At 39.2% G+C, this 19,745-nt stretch overlaps 1 protein-coding gene across 1 annotated transcript in view; it reads left to right on the forward strand.

The window, feature by feature from the left end:
* Positions 1-577: 577 nt before the first annotated feature.
* LOC129360543 (ATP-binding cassette sub-family C member 5-like) overlaps positions 578-19,745 on the forward strand; it is a 31,340-nt gene continuing 12,172 nt past the window's right edge. Inside the window, exons 1-17 of the mRNA XM_055030852.1 lie at positions 578-955; positions 3,867-4,058; positions 6,135-6,290; positions 8,999-9,146; positions 10,986-11,219; positions 11,394-11,567; positions 12,150-12,297; positions 13,569-13,717; positions 13,890-13,997; positions 15,242-15,592; positions 15,675-15,746; positions 15,853-15,977; positions 16,069-16,141; positions 16,227-16,430; positions 18,083-18,208; positions 18,527-18,638; positions 18,733-18,917. Coding sequence (XP_054886827.1) covers positions 3,877-4,058; positions 6,135-6,290; positions 8,999-9,146; positions 10,986-11,219; positions 11,394-11,567; positions 12,150-12,297; positions 13,569-13,717; positions 13,890-13,997; positions 15,242-15,592; positions 15,675-15,746; positions 15,853-15,977; positions 16,069-16,141; positions 16,227-16,430; positions 18,083-18,208; positions 18,527-18,638; positions 18,733-18,917 — 2,547 coding nt within the window. The 5' untranslated portion in view covers positions 578-955; positions 3,867-3,876. The remainder of the gene's footprint in view (positions 956-3,866; positions 4,059-6,134; positions 6,291-8,998; positions 9,147-10,985; positions 11,220-11,393; positions 11,568-12,149; positions 12,298-13,568; positions 13,718-13,889; positions 13,998-15,241; positions 15,593-15,674; positions 15,747-15,852; positions 15,978-16,068; positions 16,142-16,226; positions 16,431-18,082; positions 18,209-18,526; positions 18,639-18,732; positions 18,918-19,745) is intronic.

Below are 19,745 nucleotides of genomic sequence, written 5' to 3' on the forward strand. Positions count from 1 at the left end.
GTGATTACTGTGTACAAACGCTATTCAAAACGGTGTATTGTTCTCCCACAGTGTTAATTTGATTTTTGAGAGCAATTCAGATTTTCTAAATACAATAATTTGAAGTCAACGGGAGTTTATTGCGTGTGTGTGTGTGCGTGTGCGTGCGTGTGTGTGTTGGGGGTCGTGTGCATGTGTGGAATCAAGTGATATCAGCAAAAATTCCCTGAACTTTGAAAGAATACTCGAAACTCTACTTGGTCTAAATCCTTCATGTTCAAACAAATGCGTTGAAGCATTACTTCTAAAGCATTTTTCAAATTTGCTTGGATGATTAATTTATTCAGTACTTGTAGCTTTTTTCAATATTTGCATTTAATGAGTTTTCAAAGAAAAAAAAACAACTATAAAACCAAAGGGTTTATGCAAAGTGTTGTCCTTTTCATTTCGTCTGCTCTTCCTAGACACACAAATACCCGTTAATTCAGAGGATAGCCAATCACATCTATTGTTTTCCTTAACGACGTCAGGGAGTAACCAATCAGATTCCCTGTCACGTTCTCTGCTCCGCCCATTGTTTTCCTTTCCGTTACCAGGGGTGACCGCTCAGCAGAGTTACCGGTTGGCGGAGCCGCTGTTACATCAGAGTGAAGCCGGGATTTCCTCTCCCCCTGCCGGGCTGTGTGACCGCCTGAGGTCGTTATGTGACGGAGGAGCAGAGCCGTGGACACCGCTGGGAGGAAGCAGCACGCACTACATACACGTGAGGCGGAAAGTTTGCCATGTTCAGAGCCAGTGTTTTCATCTGAGGACCCGCGGCGGCTGTGAAGGGAGATGTGTCCGCACGCCGTCGGAAAAGTTTGAAAAGCTAACAGAGGAGGCGTCATGATCATCTTCCTCCGCTGCTTTTCTTGATTTTAAGCACGCTTCACATCTGAACTTCTACCAAAGCGACCCGCGACTGGCGGAACTAAACGTAAGTGATAACAAGTGGAAATGTACAGCACTCCAAACAACGATGCCAGTTGTAATTTCTCGACTTTATTCCATAAAGAGCTCGTTGTAAAAGTGTTGATGAAGTGATCTCTGGAGCCTTTAAGTTGGACTTTTTGAGTGCCTTGGTTATTATACCTGATCATGACAGGGCTGAAGACTGTTGACACGGTTTCTACACAGTTTCATGTTTAAAGTTTCTAGAGTTTTTAGTGCATTTTGCCTGGCCCAGTGTCAATAAAATAACTTAATATAAGTTTATTGTACTTAATATAATGAAGCAACAGGTTGAATGGATAGATGGACAAGCAGTTTTAATGGATGGATGGATGAATAGATGGATGGACAAGCAAGTTATTTAAATGGATGCATATCAAGTCATTTTAATGGATGTATAATTACACCCATTAAATCAGTTTTATTGGATGGATGGAAAGACGGATAGGCCTGAAATGGAGAAAACAAAGGCATATTTCAGATTAAGAGCTTTCTAGTTGTTTCCAGACAGTACAGGAACTCTGTGTTCAGTGTGTACTTCTAAGGTAAACAGTATAGAAAATACTTTTTTTTTTTTTTTTGCTGAACACAATCCAGCCAGGACCTGACATAAGTCCTTGGAAATACCTGCTTCTTTGGCTGAGTATCTGTGTTGTGTTTTCAGCTAACAGTCTTTTGAATGTCACTGTTTTCCATCTAAATGCTACTTCTACCTGTCAAACTGTTTTCAGTGTTGTCTTTCTCTCATGTTGTGTGGTTCTTCAGTTGAGTAAAAATACAGTGGTGCTAAACTAAAACGTCAATAAAACTAAAAATAAACAATTATTCCTGTTGCCAAAATTATGAATATTATTACAACTAGGATAAGGTATAAGAGTGCTATTCCAATTTTTCTGTGTTGACTTGCAAAAATTTGCAGTGACACTTGAACTGTATCCAAACATTCCAGTGCTTTCGTTGAAGAACTTTAAACTCCAGAGGTGCAATGAAAAAATTGAAGTGTTTTTGAAATCATACTCTTGTCCTTAAAATAGAACATGTCCCATCCTTAGTTGAAGTTATAGAAATGGAAACGGATATACTAGATACCCTTTAAAATTGGTTGTTTGATAAATCTTCTGTGTATATGCATAGGCACGTTGATTACTCAATGGAACAGAAATATTTTTGCTTAAAGTGATGCTGGACAGACGCAGCCAAACTTCAAAAACTTGCAAAAAGCAACATTTAATCAGAAAAACTTTAAACGCCTGACTGCTTAAAGTCAACATATAAAAACATAAGAAAGATCAGATCAGACAACTAAATTAACCCAACTAACATTCTTACCATGTAGGAATTCTGTACAACATTCTTAAGTGTTTCTCCCCGTCGGTTTTTCAATGTTTGTTTTGGCACACTGTTCACAAGACAGTAGTCAAGATAGTCCGGTATCTTGAACCTGAGGAACCTGCACTGTCTGGTTTATGGCCAAACTTGGCTAACAGGTAAGATCGTCTTTTAGATTATTTGCTCTGTTTAAAACACTGTTGAGCAACGCATGAAAGCAAACTTTAACATCAAGTCGTCGCCGCTCTGAGTCACAACCATTAGAGAAACCTCATACACAAAAGCTGTGGATTTGTGCTTTCCCCTAACCTCTTAAGTTTTGTTCTTGCTGCATCAACAGTGACTGTATTTCTGCATATTTCCCAACACTACTTCTGGTATCAGTTTCTGTTTTGCCCCAGTTGACTGTCAGTATTGAATCTCCTCGCCGACTGCTTTCCCAGGACAGTATTGTGGCCCACGGCAGGCCCAGCTGACCTTGTAATGGAGCTTTGCTACAGAAGGGATCAGTGACGGTGTACGGGACGCGCTGGCACAGCTCAGACACCTGCTTCTGAGCACTCGCAGCGGCTGGCAAGCCGTTTTTAAATAGATAAGCGCTGTATGCCAGAGAGAGGTGCTGACCTGTGAGCAAGGTGCTGTTTTTTAAAAAAGACTATCTGCATCGCAGAGGGTGATTCAGCAAAACACTGCTCTTCTGTAATAGCTCTTAGGGTTAAAGGAAGACAGAACAAGTGTTTTATCTATTCCCACTGAGAGTTTGGCTGAAAATGTCAGCTTAGGAGTGATTAAAAAAAAAAAAGCGCATACCATAGCATTTCAGACCAAGATAACCTGTTGCCTGTTAGAAAACACATCAGTCTGTTAGATGTGTGCATTTCTGTGAAGCTTTCACAGCTTTCAGCTCATCATATGTTAAAATGTCTACAGGCAAAACAAATCTTTTAAAGCTGGGTTTTTCATTTGGCATAGAAGCACTTTGGCATTATTGCTGTAGTATAAGCTTGCACAATCAATGATGAGAGAGTTGGACCACATCATCACAGTTTGTGTCTGTACATCCTAAAGATTCTCAAAAGATTTCTTACGGCAAGTCAGATTTGTACGTTTTTTGTTTTGTCTTAAAGCATTTAAGCTGCAACTGGAGTTATTTCAAAGATTATTAATCATCACATTCCTCTTAATATATTTGATTTGCACCCTTATTGTAACTGTCTTCTGAAGCGAACATAACATTTCATGCTTAAAAGATGATGAGAAGTTTTTCAATATTGTTATTTTCACTAAATACCTTTCAATTTTTGTAAAAGTAATGCAAATTTGATTATGAGTTTCAGAGTTTCCAGCTTACACATATCAATTACTGTTTGCTCCATGGCATGTAGCGTATAAATGTTGACATATTGAAGAATTTTAATAAAAACTTGTCATTCTACACACAAAGCTCATGCCATGATCCAAGCGCAGTCAGTTTTTAAAATTGACTAAAATCTTTTTTATGTCAGTAGCTGATATAAAACACTTGATTGATTTTTTTTTAGTCAGTCTTCTTTTTTTAAAATCTGCAGAGGTCCTGCCATGTTCCCTGATGCCCTGGATGCAGCCGGCCGGGTGGAAGGCCTTTCGCTGTCCTCTCCACAGCCGCTGCCCCACCTGGATGAGGAGGACGAGAGCGAAACTTCACCAGAGAGGGGGCCGAAGAGACGAGGCCGCTACCGCAAAAGCCTGCAGCTTTTAAAGCCCTTCAGGATAACACACAAGTCAGTCATTTATTTAATATTTTTTCTTTTAATGTAAGCGACAGAAGACTGAAACTGAAATGCACATACATGAATCATGAGCATCAATTTCACATTAATGTTGGGCTGCAAAGCTTCTGGCATATTTTGAACCACCAATTTGACCAACCTTCTTGGCAGAATCGCTGCAATTTCTTGAAATTGCTTTATGACCTGGCAGTGACCCAGCTTTGAAGCATAGTCCCCCAAATTCTCTGAATATTTGAGGTCAGGACTGTGCAAAAGCTGGGCTTACTGTTCTGCTGGAACACTGAATACTGCCTGAATTTTGACAGTTTCACCCAAATTATGAAGCTCAGACTGAATAGGACTGGTTATAATATCCAGAAACAATCAAAGAAACAATGAAATATCTTTCAGTCATAAACTGAAAGATATTTAAACATCACTGTAACAGTTTCCAGGGAATAACTTCTGCATCAACAGGGGCTGAAAACATAAAAACCAAGAAGGAAGTTTCAGTTAGGCTTGTTACAATTACAAGATTTACTATATGATTTTATTTTCAAATTTTACAAGAAATTATTGTGATAAACAATAACAATGCTGTTGTGAGAGCATTTTCAAGCAATATAATAATTATAATGGCATGAGAATGCAAGCTTGCCCTCTTAATGAATAACACATTTGAATTTTGTAAATAATTATTTTGGATATTCTTAATATCCAAACTAATTAACAAATAAACAAAGCAACAAAAACAATACATAAAGCAGAAATAAGAACCACACACAACTGTAAGCATAAATGAAATGGATTATAAAGTCCTGGTAAACATAATTGCCCTTCCCAAAAAAAATTTAATTATTAGAACAGAAATTATAGAGCTAATTTTAATTTGTCTTGCGATTAGAAGATTTATTGCTATTGCGACAGGCTTTGTTCCAGTTTAAAACTCCTTCGGTTTTCACTAATGTATAAAAACTGCCTGCTTAGACAAGCCCAATACTTTATGGAGAAGGTTTTAAGGTCAGAGAAGCTAAAACTGAACTAATTTGTTCCTCAATAGCAAGTACAGTGTTTGGTAAAGTCAAAGGAAAGCCTTCAAACTATAGAAAACTCTAACAACAGCCAGCTATGCTGGTGGCAGCATCATGCACTGGGATTGTGGAAATGGAAGACTGTCTCTAAATTTGTCAATATTACTATGAAGTATCAGCTTTGTGGGTTTAAATATGACAGAACTGCGTTCCAACAGGACAATGAATCCAAACACACCAGCAGCCTGGATTTGGAATGCATAAAGCAGCTAACATTAAGCTTTTTAAGTCTTGACCTCCAGTATAATGCTGACTGCTGGTGGCTAGAACAAAGCTTTTAAAGAAATAAAGCTTTTTCATGGGATTTAAATCCCCACGTTATGATTATTTTGATGATGGCAAAATGTATAGTTTGTTACTGTCTATTGTTTTTATGACTTTTCATTTTGTGATCTTAGAATGTAAACTACTTTGAACTGCCTTGTGGCTGAAACGTGCTATACAAATAAATATAATGGACTGATTGATTGATTGATTGATTCATTGATTCATTGATTGATCAAACCAAATATTGATAGGGAAGCTTTAAACTTTTGATCCTGTGGATTTAAGAGAAAGAACACTAAGTTCAAACATTTAATGTCAATGCTTCTCTGTATGGCACCATGTATGACACCATGTGACATAGATGGTGTCATACATATGATACCATGTGACATACATGGTGTGTGCACTTCACTCAGTAGTTTTCTGCTGACTGTTGGGGTGTAGCAGGAGGCCCTGATAAGGCATGGGAACTTATCCCTCGGTGACACACAGCACCATGTTTGAGCATGTCTCACCTGATAAACCCCTCCTGCCCTGCTGTTTTTCACTGCTTTCTCAGATTTCTGTGAAGAATGTGCAAATTGCTGTCCAAACACTGCTGGCAGGGTTCTCCCATTTCTGACTCTGGCCATCAAAGTCACCTTTTCCATGAGAAATAACATAACATCTCTGTGTCAGCTCTGCACTTTTAGGGCTCTCACAAATTTCCACATCTTCTGCTCTATTCCAGGCATCAGCACCCAGTTGATAACGCCGGCCTCTTCTCTTTTATGACTCTGCAATGGCTCTCCCCTCTGGCACTGAAGGCCTACAAGCAGTCCAGCTTGTCTTTAGATGATGTGTGGGGATTGTCATGCCATGAAGAATCAGGGGTCAACTCTCAAAGGTGAGATTGTCCTCTTGAAAGCGACCAGAGGTGTAAAAAGACAGATCATTCCTGAAATACTGGCGACTTTGAATAGATGGAACTGAAAAAATGTGAAAAATGTTCAGTTTTCTTTTGCTAAAGAAAGTACTACAAGGTCTGATGCCATCTAATTTAGTTTCAGACTTTAACCTCAATATTTGCGATATTTCCCAAAAGGCCCAAACCTACTGGGATTTTTCTACTTTGAGTGCTCATTCTGTCATCTTAGCCTGGAAAAAGGGGAAAAAGAAAAATTAGCAAGAGAAAAAATAATGAACACTAGTTTGTGTCGTTCGAACACATAATATCCCAACAGAATGTAGAAACGTTTGTCTGGACCAGAAATTGTTGAAATATTATCAACCTTTTTCCAATTATTTTAGACAATAAAACATAAAACAAAGTATGAAGGTAGGCCTTATAAATTATTTACACATCATCCTTAGCTTAAAATTCTTCTGGGAAAGATGGCCACCTTTAACTCGCAACTTGAGGTGCTGTACTGTTTGTTGTTGTTTGTGAGAGTCTGCTCCATGAGACCTTAGTGGTGATCAGCCTGTCTCTCCTTTACACTGATGCAGGAACACTGTGTTGGGGTCGGGATGGGGCGTCTAACTATAGCAGGGATTAGAGATTACAGTGAGAGTTGTTGCCTGACTTGTGTGCTTATGTCACTCCTCCACCTGAGTCTCAGACTCCCTGACTGTCACTATAATTAGCTGTCACTGACTGTCTCTGTTTGGCTGCCAAAGCACGGCTTAAGAAATTGTGATGCTTAAATTTACTGAATGAACCATCAAGACTAGAAATAAGCGCATTAGAGGGCATTTAGACCCTCACTGAAAACGAAATGCCTTTTCTTCATTGCTCTTGCGCTGTCACATCTCCATGCATGACTTGGCAATAGAGATTCAGGAGAACTTTTAAGGAAGTTCTCCTGAATCTGGTGACAACTGCGTGACTTGCTCTGCAGCAAGATTGTGGTTCAGTGTCTGGTGGTGCATTTCTTCCTCTTCTATGACTACTCTAAAGAAGCATTTGTGAACCACTATGCTGCCTCTCTGCTGTTTTTGTATGCTTTATGTTATGTCATACATAGCGGGAATGGTTATGCAATCTTTGCAGAAATGATAGAAAATTTGGAGGAAAAAAAGAAAGCAAACCCTGGGAGAGTTGACACTTGTTGGTGCTCGGTGAGGTGCAAACCTTTATCGCGATGTCCCAGCCAACATTTTCTTGAAACATCAGCAATGCTTGCCATCTTGCTGGTGGCTGCTAGGAACATTTCATTCCTGCTTAAAAAGCAAACAGTCCCGCTTTCGGAGCACACGTTGTCAGCACAATGTGTGCTGTTTCCTGTATTCAGAAATACTTCAGTGATTCAGAGATTGAATTAAAAACATCTGTGTATTTTCTGGTTTTGTAATCAAGTCTTTGTGCACCCAATTTTGGCCAATGAAGAGGTTTGGTCTTTAACAAAACATCATCATGAACAAAAGTGAACAGACCAGACAGGTCAGGAATGAATTTGTTGAGAACATCAAATCATTCTGAGGTTGGAAACAGTAGCCCAAGATTTCCCTGAAGACGTTTCAAAACATCATCCAAAAACACAAAATTTTATGAAGTATTTCTGTCTAGTTTTTGGTGCAAATATCTTGGGACGCTTGAAATAAGACAAAATTAATTAACAAGTAACTTTTCAGCTAAATATATGAGCTTGTTTTGAAGTCAATAATTCCTTTGTACTTTTTTAAAAATGTTCCCACTTATAACACTGGAAAAATGTCTTGTTATTTTACTTTTTGTTTCGCTCTGTGCCAAGATGGGAGCATGTTTAAACAGTGTGGCACTCTAAATCATATTTTGTCATGTATTTTTTCAAAGTATTACAGTAGGTTTTGATTTTTGTCTTATTATTTAAAAGTTTTTGTGTTCTTTCAGAAACTTTTTAATCACTCATATGTTAAAATTGAGCTAAACTAGATTCTCAATATTTCTTCCTGCAGATGACATTTCTGCCTATTTTTAATAGAGTATGAGGCATTGCATCTCTAATTGTCTCTCACACACTCATTTTAGCTAATTCAAGCTGGGTGTGTACTGCTTTTGGCTGCTGTTTAATTGTAATTTCCTACATTCAGCACCATTTGACTTAGAATAGTAATTATCAGGCATCGTGAACGTGTAGCTGGCTTAATGCTCTGTCTATCTCTGATACGTTTTTAATAAAGTCGTTTGGGGCATAAATTACTTTCTGCAGCTGCTCCGTTGCTGCTTTATAGACTCATTAGCTGTGAAGCATTTGGCCAACAAGATATTTATCTACTTCAAGCCACATTCTGCAGCCATTGAGGTACTTTAGAGCATCTTTAACATGTTACCTACCTTTCTTAGGCTAATTATGTGATGCATCATTCATGATTCTATATTATAGGTCACCTTTTTTATTATCACCACTAGCTGCTTGTCTCTTGTGATTTTTATATAGAATTACTGCCTGCCAGGTTGTTTATCCCCTCTGGGGGATTCTTGCCATTATGCCTGTACATAATTTAAGACAAAAGAGCAATATATAGAATACTCTCATTTACTCAATATGATCTTGACCTCTCTAAAGGCCAAACTTGCATGCTTTAATGTGGCAATAGCAATGAATCTTTCTCTTTTTTTTATTTTTATTTCAGACTCGAGTTTTTGTGGCATAATGAGCTGAAAATGCGTGGACGAGAGGGGGCATCGCTGAAAAGAGTTTTCTGGAGGTTCTGCCAAACCCGGATGCTGGTGGCGATCTTCTCTCTCCTCCTCACAATGGTAGCAGGCTTCGTTGGACCTGTGAGTACCATACAAATTCTCTTTCTGTTCATGTTCCTTTGAGAATAAACCCTCACCTGAGCGGTCCTTATTTGTACTTTAAATCTCTTCATTCACTTTCTTGCTAGACTTGCTATTTTAAAGCAAAACAAAGCCTTTGATGGTGATGGAGAAACTCAAATTAATATGTACTTTTTTCTCTTTTTTTGCCTATTTACCCTCAGAGAAAATAGGTGCATATTTCTCGGCTTTCTATATCAGATATTTGAAATAACTTCAAACCTTGTTTCAAGTTCAAATTTACTTCTTATCTAAATTCTCTTGCATTGTTCCTCTTTACCCTAAGCAGTTTATTTTTAATGCTGTGGTATGTTTGCCTTGTTTCATCAGTGCTGCCAACATTTAATAGCATTAACTGGATTCAGTTTTTGGTCAGTGATGCATTTCTCTGCCATTGCTTTCTAAACTATTTGCTGCACATGATCACACAACAGCATTGTGTGGAGTTTTTCCTGTAGTTTAAGATGTGAGAAAGAAATTTAAGTGGTCCTGGATTTTATATGCATCACTGGCCACATTTATTTGCACCCACTTCTAAAGTTATGCAGAAGGTCTTTAAATTAAATGTAAATACATTCAAGCAAAGCGTGATACCTGACAGAGGACTTATATTATCATACTGAATATTTAAACATTTGTTTAAATGTTATATGTTCCTTTTCTTTAGTTGACCAAAGTTTCTAGAGATTTCTAGTTCACATCTAATCAGTAACCCATGGCGTTCCCTGGGTTATAAATGTTAAATGACACTGAGTCCAGTTCTTTTAGCCTCTGGCCACTAGGCTGAATGAGGATCCATATTTATAGAGACATCTTTGTGAGCAGGGTAGTAAGGATTGCAGAAAAAAATGTTTTAACTACATTAGAAAAGTGCTCCATTGTAGCATTTTGGGTGTTGCCAATGGTTTTTATAATAGGCATTAGACACCATCTGCAGGCTAACCAGTTGTTTGTACTTTTTGGACAGAAAAGGATTTTCTGAGTGTCCCTGACAAATTTAGACATGTGGAGTTTGTTGAGCTCTACTAGGACTTTAATTGTAGTTCTGTTCTTCAATCAGGTGAGAATAGGGCTAGTTTTTTTATGGCTTTATAGATCCATCCATCATTATTCTGCTTAATCTGGGGTTGGGTCACAAGGACCAGAGCTTAAGCAGGGAGACCCAGGCTTCCCTCTCCCCAGACTCTTGGACCTGACCCGGAAAGGACACTCTGTCCTTATACCATGGTCTTGAATTTGGAGGTGCTGATTTTTATCTAGGCCGCTTCACACAGGTATCTGCAGAAAGCAGACACCTGATTCTAAGGTTAACAAAACGGATCTATTATCACTTGACTGCTCCTACAAACTCCAGGGGGCTGAGAGCGGGCCTGGAATCAAACCCAGCACCTCAGGGTTGAATTGTTGGGTGAAAAACACTCAAGGCGCATCTGGTGTGAAATGAAAACACACCTCATACTCTGTGGACCTATTTCACTTCGAAAACCCTAGAGGAGCTTGTTACAGTGTGTCATGGCATCATTGATGTTTTAAATGATAAATTTAATGGAAGGTAAACTGGAAATGTGTTAAAAAGTAAAATACGGGTTGCATATGGACAAAAAAATCAGATTCGGGTCCCATTTGTCTGTTCTGTGACTATGTAGCCTAAAAGTAGTTGGTATTAAATTAACTATTTTACTTTGGAGCTTCTATTTCTCATCTTATTTCCCTTTATGTTTTCTAAACTATACAGTTTTTCTTTCAAGTCTTTCTTTTTGTGCTGCTACATTTACCCTCCCCGTTTCTGTCCACACTTAGGCTCTGCTGGTCCGAGCTCTCCTGGAATATGCCCAGAGCTCCCAGATTTCCGTGCAGTACGGCCTGGCTCTGGTAGTCGGGATCTTCCTCATGGAGCTGATGCGCTCCTGGTCTCTGGCGCTCATGTGGGCTGTAAACTACCGCACCGCTGCGCGCCTCCGTGGGGCAGCACTCACGTTTGCTTTCCAGAAGATCCTCCGCCTGCGCAACACTAAAGACATCACCCCAGGCGAGGTAGGTGGCATTTGTGGGAATAGAGTCACATCTTGATGGTTGAGATGGTTGACCAGTACACCAATCCTGATCATTTACTTACCAGTCTCACATTTTTAGAGAAATATTGACTGAAATTAGTCACACAACTTAAATCAATAAACACAAGGAATTGTCTTTGCTTTCCCTGCCCAGCTGATCAATATCTGCTCCAGTGATGGCCAGCGGCTGTATGAAGCGGTGTCAGTGGGCTGTCTGCTGGCTGGAGGGCCCTTGGTGGGAATACTAGGCCTTTCTTACACTACATACTTCCTGGGCCCCACAGCTCTGCTGGGATCAGCCATTTTCATTGTCTTCTACCCAACTATGGTATGATTTCTTGTTCAGACATTGTGTGTCAGTCACCGTCTATCAGAGTCCCTTACAAAAATCATGTTTTGTGTTAAACTTCAAACTTCATGGAATACAATGGTGTTCTATTTGATAGAGTGACAAAGTAGTAATTTATAGACTACTTTGTGTTGATCTGTCACATAAAATTCCTGTGAATTATATTTAAATTTCTACTTGTAATGTGAGAAAATGTTAAACAGTTCAAGGGAAACAAAGAGAAAATTTCAAAAGACTGAAAAAAACAAACTCTGCTGCTGACTATATCTTTTCTGCAATAGTTTCTACAGACTTTTCAAGAACCCCACCAGCACTCTTAATAGCATCATAACTATGTGACCATAAATCTCCCATCACCTTTTGAGCTGTTAATGTCAAATTACACCAATTACACCTCAGGCACAGCCAAAGACTTCGGTGTTCATGTGAAGGGCGTTTATCACTCTGGTATCCCAGAGAGGCCCCACAGCTCAGCTAATACAAGTATGCCTGCTTTCATTTCCTCTCTTGCCACTTATTCTGTCATCGTTTTTTTTTTCCCCCCCATTGCCGTCTGGACAGATGCTCGCATCGAGGCTGACAGCGTATTTCCGCAGGAAGTGCGTGGCGGTCACTGACCGCCGAGTGAGGCTCATGAACGAGATCCTGGGCTGCATAAAGTTCATCAAGATGTACTGCTGGGAAGACGCGTTCTCGCAGAACGTTCACAGTGAGTGCCCGTTGACTTCCTGCATGACTCAGCGTTTACATGCAAGGGCCTGTTTCCTGTTTTTTGTGCTTCCCTGAAGAATCCAGAGCTGCTTTGTTCTTCTGTGGGTTTCTCTTCACTTTATTTTTAATATTAGTCACCTGCAAATGACAGGAAATTTCTCCATCACCCCAAATCCGATTTACTTTAAGTGCTTCTCAGCGTCTTTCTAAGATGTTTTCTACCTCTATGTAGGTGTTTGGAAAATCTGGATTGTTTTTTTTTCACTAACGCACTTCTGTTTTTTCCATAGTTCAGAGCAATTTTAACCCACTCAGGAATTATCCTCTATCTTTGACCAATATGTTTTGCTAAGGAACTCAAAGAGCAGACTAAAACCTCATCATCTAAGAATATTTTTGAACAAAACATGTAATAAACATGTTCTGTACAGCCCATAGATCTATTGTAACCTGTTCAAGGAAGGATACTAGGACACCTTTAAGGACAAAGTGGGGAAAAAATTTTAAAATCGGAAATCGGGTTTGGTCTAAAAAAAAAAAAATCTGAGATTTTATTCTTAAACAATTTTACCCAGTCTTTCTCTCCATGTCGTGGTATGTTTACAGATAAAGATCTTTTCCTCCCTTTTTAATCGTTCTCCAAATTAATCAAATGGGACTCAGTTTTACTGCTGTTCTGTGACCTATTACAGTGATAAATAATTGGTATTCAGTTTAATTACCTATGAGCCTTAAGGGTTACAGACCCATTCCTTTCAATTAGTATCACCATTACATGGATGATCAGGGTTTTTGGCCTGGGTGTGTGACTCATTCTCTACTGCTCACACAGAAATTCATCTAAAGGGAATCCAAACGGGAAATAAGATGTTCTGGGAGGAGTCGGAGGAGGGAATTCTCATATTTCACACACTGTACTGCTGGAGCCTAAGATGCTGAAGCGTTTTGTTCCTGTGTTGGCGCCCAGTGCGCCTGGGTAACAAAGCAGCCAGCGTATGCATTCAGTAGATACAAACATGGAGGAAGGGGTCAGTTTTTGGGCTTCAGGCCCGGAGTGTTATCAAGCCTCAGCAGGTTTTTAAGCTCCTCCAAGAGAGAGGTTCATGTAGTCCCTCTTGGATCTGTTTTTCCATGCATGTTGTGCTGGTTAGTGACTCTCGGGGTGCTGTTGATTAAATGTTCATTGGCGGACCCTTTGGTAGCCCCTATTTTACTTAGTTTTTTTCTCTGTCCTCTTAGTCATCTCTCTTTTTCATGTCTGTTCCACAGAAGTGCGATCAGAAGAGAGGGGGATACTGGAGAGAGCCGGGGTTGTCCAGAGTCTCACAGTGGGAGTGGCTCCTATAGTCGTTGTGATAGCAAGTGTGTGCACTTTCACCCTACATATGGCCTTGGGCTATGACCTCACTGCAGCTGAGGTATTCATACCATAACTGTACATTGTCAGCTTTGCACGTGGTTTGTTTTTTAACTGTTTTTAAACAGCATCTCTGTCAATGCCTGATGAATCCATTCAAATTGCTTTGTTGTGTTGGCTTCATAACTGAGAAAAAGATGTTGCAAGTCACTTTTTTTTCTGTTGTTCATAAGGCTTTCACTGTTGTTGCTGTTTTCAACTCCATGACCTTTGCCCTGAAAGTCACACCTCTGGCTGTGAGATCCCTGTCGGAGGGGGCTGTCGCTGTCAGTAGATTTCAGGTGAGAAAGATAGAAACGTCTAAAGAAAATATACGATGCCTGCGTATGGGGTTTATTATGGTAGACTAACCTTTAATCTAAAAGGAATCAAGCATAACTACTGGAGCACACCAGACAGATCAGAGATAACGTGATGGAGAAGTTTAAATCAGAGTTAAGTTACAGACACAGCTCAGGTGGGAGAATCTGTTGACAAGACAGGATTCTGTTGGTGGATCAAATATGATTTCATTCTCCAACAGAATGCTTATACAGCATTTTATTTAATTCCAGATATAAATTATCTGCTTAAGAATTGCATAAGAAGTGTGGGGGACTTCTGAAGGGGTCTCTAACCTTTTCAAATCAATGTAATGATTCTAATGCAAGCACAGTCGTGTGCCATTTTATACATGTTTTTATCTGCATCCTATTCTGCCAAGCAAACGTTTCCTATCAGATGGACTCTAGAAACTGAAGCGGTGTGCCTGCTCTTGCTGCACTAACCACAGAAGCCTATGGTTTCTGCCGATGTCTTCATTTTGTATTATATCCCTGTGTCACATAGTGTGACACAGGGATGGATTAGGGATTGAGTATTGGTAGAATGACAAATTTCCAATTCTCTATCTGGACCTTACAGGTGTTTCCAGTGATAGAGAAAACATGGATTACTAACTACAAACTACAAATCAGGTCTTTATATGAGAGTGGCGTTGTTAAAAGAAAACCATAAGAATTGCATTTTAAAATGTTGTGGGATATTTTAAAATGTGGAAAGTTTTAAAAGCCTTTTTTGTGGATGAAAATCTAAAATAAACTTAGAATTTTGACATTGTGTGAGAATCAGCAAGTGGCCTCTACCTAGAACAAGTGAAAAGGTGATCCTGTTGCTACAGACCTTTCCACCTGACCCGCATACTGATGCTTTGATATCATGTTTCCCAACACACGGTGAAAGTCACACGTTGGTGAGAGAGGTTTCCCAGAGCCAGCTGGGGTTAAGTAAGCAGACATTTCTGCCAAAGATGCATCAAAGAGTCCAAGCTCCTTTCTAAATTCACTCCAAAGCATGAATTATAAAGTGCTGAAGAGCTTAATGACAGGCCAGACTGTACTTAAAAGCACTAAGCTCTGTAATGCAGTGATCAGTGTGCAAGTCCATCAGTATGTAACAGAAATAATGATAAATCTCATGTGAAAAAACTTTAAGGCAACCATAAAAGTGAAACTGCGATAAATTCTACTTTTGCTTAACCTCACAGAGGCTCTTTATGATGGAGGACAGAGAGATGATTTTAGCCAAAACAGAGGATCCAAACAACACAGTAGAGTTTCTGGACGCCACTCTGGCCTGGGAGAAGGCGAGGCCCCCTGTTAGAAAATCAAATCCGCCTCCCAAGAAGCACAGTGGGATACAGCGAGTGCTGCGCAGGGAGAAACTCAGCCTCTACATTTCCACGGACAACAACAAGGCAAGTCAAGATGCTCCCAATGAGCAAAGTCTCCTCACAAACATGGAGCAGGAGAGCCCGCAAAGCACCATCTCCTCCACCCAGAGCATACGGCCGCCGCTGCACAAGACCCTGCACCGCATTAATCTGCGAGTCAAAACGGTAACTCTACAAATAATCCCAGGGCATTTGTAGATTTTTTCAGCAGCTCAACAAACCCTAATCTAAAGTTTTCTAATTGAAGGGATCCCTGGTTGGAATCTGTGGAAGTGTCGGGAGTGGGAAGAGCTCACTTCTGTCAGCTTTACTTGGACAGGTTTGATTCAGTGGTTTTCTTTAATAAGCACAATAATCCCAGAAAAACCTGGAAATTTATCATTTACTATTTTCTTTGCTTCTATTTTTCTTTTTTTGTACAACAGATGACTCTGGTAGAAGGTAGAGTTGCTGCAAGCGGTGGCTTCGCTTACGTTTCCCAGCATGCCTGGATCCTCAACGACTCTCTAAAGGAGAACATTTTGTTTGGAAATGAGTTTGACTCAGATAGGTAAAAATCTCATTTTAAGTTACAATAAAACAAATCCTAAGATTAAATTTGTACCATTTGAGGGATTTTTTTGCATTTGTTTCCACTACAGATACAATACCGTGCTGGAAGCATGTTGTCTTCTCCCAGATCTCGCTGAGCTCCCATATGGAGATATGACTGAGGTTTGTGTATTTTCTCACTTACAGGGCACCTCGTATTTTATTCACTAAATATCACATGCAGCTTAGTTTGATATTTCTCATGCAGATTGGCGAACAAGGCGCTAACCTGAGTGGTGGGCAGCGGCAGAGGTTGAGCCTGGCTCGTGCTCTCTATAGTGAGAGGCCCGTACTCCTCCTGGACGACCCACTCAGTGCAGTCGATGCCTGCGTGGGATCACACATCTTCAGCAGGGCCATTCGCGGGGCGGCCAAAGGGAAAACGATTCTGTTTGTAACACACCAGCTGCAGGTCAGAACCATCTGTCAACTTGAGTGCATATTTGTAACATAGTACAGTCTTCCATTACACTTAGAGAAAAGTCTGAGATCAATGTCCGTATCCGCTACACAACTGATGTACAGTTTTCCATTTTTAGTTATGTGATTTGGCAGAACAGTGCCAGTCTGAACCTTTATTACTGCAGTTTTTGCCAGAAGTCTCTCTTTCTGGCTGCCAAGCGATGTTTTTTTTTTTCTTCTCCTTCTCCTTCCTGTGGCATTAACTCAAATGATGGTAAATTCAAAGGCTGGACTCCAGGTGAATGACTGGAGTCTGATAGGATTTGACTAATTTTTTGTCTACCCGGTGATCATTTTCAGCAGGCACAGCAGTCGATGTTCGACTGGAACTTTAAATCATTGAATGCATCTTATCAGAATACAAGTAAATTATTGAAGCGTGACACAAAATTGTCTCCATTCATCTTTGATGATGAAATGTTGCCATCTTACTCTATCCTAGTCCTATTTCCATGTGTTTTTATTGCATTCAAGGTAAAAAGTGCCACAATTCAATGCTTTAAGAATCCCTTAAGTAAATATTTATACATGTGGTCATTTAAATACAATAGTAAATCTGTTCATTAATGAATTAATAATTTAGGTAAGTAAAATAATTAAGAATTGCATTAATTCAATTGATAAAATAAAGAAAATTATGGATTAAAATGAGCTTTTATCATAAGTTAAATGTATATAAAATTAATCAACTATCTAATGTTTAACTGTTCTGTATTTCTGTGTTGCATCACATTATAAATTATTTTAAAATTTAGCGTCAACTTTCAAAGTCAGTGGACTGAGCTAAGCCTGCTACAGTCTATAGTTGTGTTGCTATGCAGGTTAAGGAACCATTTTTCTGTTTCATAAAACTTAATGACAGTTTAAATAAAATCTGAAGGGATTGATTTTGAAGGTAAATTGATTTTGAATCTGAAGGGAATAACTTTAAAAAATACAAAATTTAGCCCAAATGAATCAAATTTTAATTATTGTTTCATCATTTCACTAACTTTCTATTTATGTGCACAAACATGTATTAAATAACTCTAGATTTTAGTTTATTTATTTATATTTGATTACTTTATTAATAAAATGTATGTATTTTGTTTATTTTACAGCATTTACTTACTTATTATGGCTGCCAAATTCTTCAAGTGTTCGCACATACATTTTGCAGCAATCCTGCAGAATAAAACTAAGCAGCACATTTAGAAGAAAGAATTTAATTAATACAGGAAACAAAAACAATCAGTGACAAAACAACTGATCAGTTTTGGCCTTATGTGACGTCGTCAGTCGTATGCGTGCGGGAAAGTTTGTTTTTCGATGAGCAGATTTTGTCTTGATTAAATATCGACTTGTGACAAAACAGCAAGAGAAATAGAAAAACTGACCATGACATGTTGTTCTTTTTAAGATGAATGGCATCTAAAGTCAGTGCCATTGATTTTATAGAAAAGTCTGGCCTAGTAGCTTTGAAATGTTCTTTTACAACCCGTTTTACCAGTCATACTAAAGCAACCATGAACCATTAGAATTTAAGTCTTCCTGTTTTATGACTGATTTACATGTCTCTAAACAGCTGCAGCCCTTTTACCTTTTTATTTGTTTCTTTCTCAGTATCTACCCGAGTGTGATGATGTCATCCTGATGAAGGACGGGCAAATTGTTGAGCATGGCAACCATGCACAGCTAATGAGTAAAGAGCGTGACTACGCTACCTTATTCAACAGCATGCAACAGGAGGTGAGGCCAGGACCACGCACGCGACAAAGCCTGCTCCTTTGAATAAAGGATCTCTGCTCCTCGATGCACATCAATACAGAACATTACAAGCTGAATAATGCATGAGTACAGATAGTCGGGCCCAATAGCAGAGACATTTTTATGTATATAAGGTCTTTTATTATTTATGTTGAATCGTTTCACTGGTGAGCTGTAAAAAGGCCGTGTCACTTATATCTCTGTTTAAATTCAGGGTATGCCACAAAGCTGATTTGTTTCTTGTTTTTTTTTTTTGGGAGGGCTCAAATCTGAGCTTTCATTTTCATATTTGTCTTTCAGAATGTTGTGAAGGAGAATTTAAAGAATAAACGGTGGAAGGAAGCTGTGAAAACAGCTGACAGCGCTGGTGAAGTTGCCAAGGTTGAGCCAAAGGTGGAAAGCAAGAGCGGAGGTGAAAGACGCTGTCTATTCCTGTTACATGTGAGGTTAAAGCTGAATGTTGATATGTATTAAATAATTCTTTGATATTTGGTCTTTTGTTTCAGAGCGCCTGATGAAAGCAGAAGAAAAAGGCTCTGGTGCAGTCGCCTGGTCGGTTTATGGAGCATATATTAAAGCTGCAGGTGGACCACTGGTCTTCGTCATCAACATCATCTTCTTCCTTTCCACAACCGGCAGCATAGCCTTTAGCAACTGGTGGCTGAGCCACTGGATCAGACAGGGCAGCGGGGTAAGTTAGGAGGCTGTTTTTTATAAAACAAAAATTTAGTTTAATATGCCATTTATGTTATAATTTATTTCCTCATCAACAATAAATTTGATGAGGAAATAAATTTGAATGAGTGTTTTGGCTCATTCATGCATGTTTGAGTAATCCTTGAATTTTGGGACATTTTAATGCTCATACAAAGCGACATCGATTCAGTCCCCAGGCAAGCTCCAAATAATGTCAGTTTGTTTATATTTTTAACAGCATTGATTAAAATTTATCAAGACAATTCTTGTCATAATAACACATTTTCATAATAAATGATAAATGAATTGGTTAATTGATTTCACTGCATTTATCCATGGGTATTGCAGTAAAAGGAGCTGAATAAAAATGTAGCCCACACTTTTTAGATTGCAATGCTATGTCACAAAAACCACATTAAAATACATTGAAGTTTGTGTTTGTATTATAGCAAATGTTTAACCAGAGGTATTAACCTGCAACTCTCTTTGACGAGCCAATCACACACACAGGTGTGCTTGAGAAGGGAGGCATCTAAAAATTTCAGTTTAGTTCCTCTGTAGGACTGGATTTGGCCTCTGTTGGTGTAGAGGGTGGGAATACTTTTGCAGAGGGATTGCAGACACATCTCTTTAGTGTGTGTTTGGCTCCCAGAGGAAAACTAACTACTCTGCTTCAGTGAGTTGTGGCAACAGGCTGAGAATTAATCTGAATGTGCGTGATTAAAAAAGTAACGGCACCTCAGTAAACTTAATTAAAAACAAGCACGAGCAGTTGAGAAACAGATGTGCAGCAAAGCAAGGAGTCGACGCCGTGGAAGGGATG

The sequence above is a fragment of the Poeciliopsis prolifica genome, unplaced genomic scaffold (genome assembly GCF_027474105.1).
Source record: "Poeciliopsis prolifica strain line A6 unplaced genomic scaffold, Auburn_PproV2 SCAFFOLD006, whole genome shotgun sequence".
Taxonomy (NCBI): domain Eukaryota; kingdom Metazoa; phylum Chordata; class Actinopteri; order Cyprinodontiformes; family Poeciliidae; genus Poeciliopsis; species Poeciliopsis prolifica.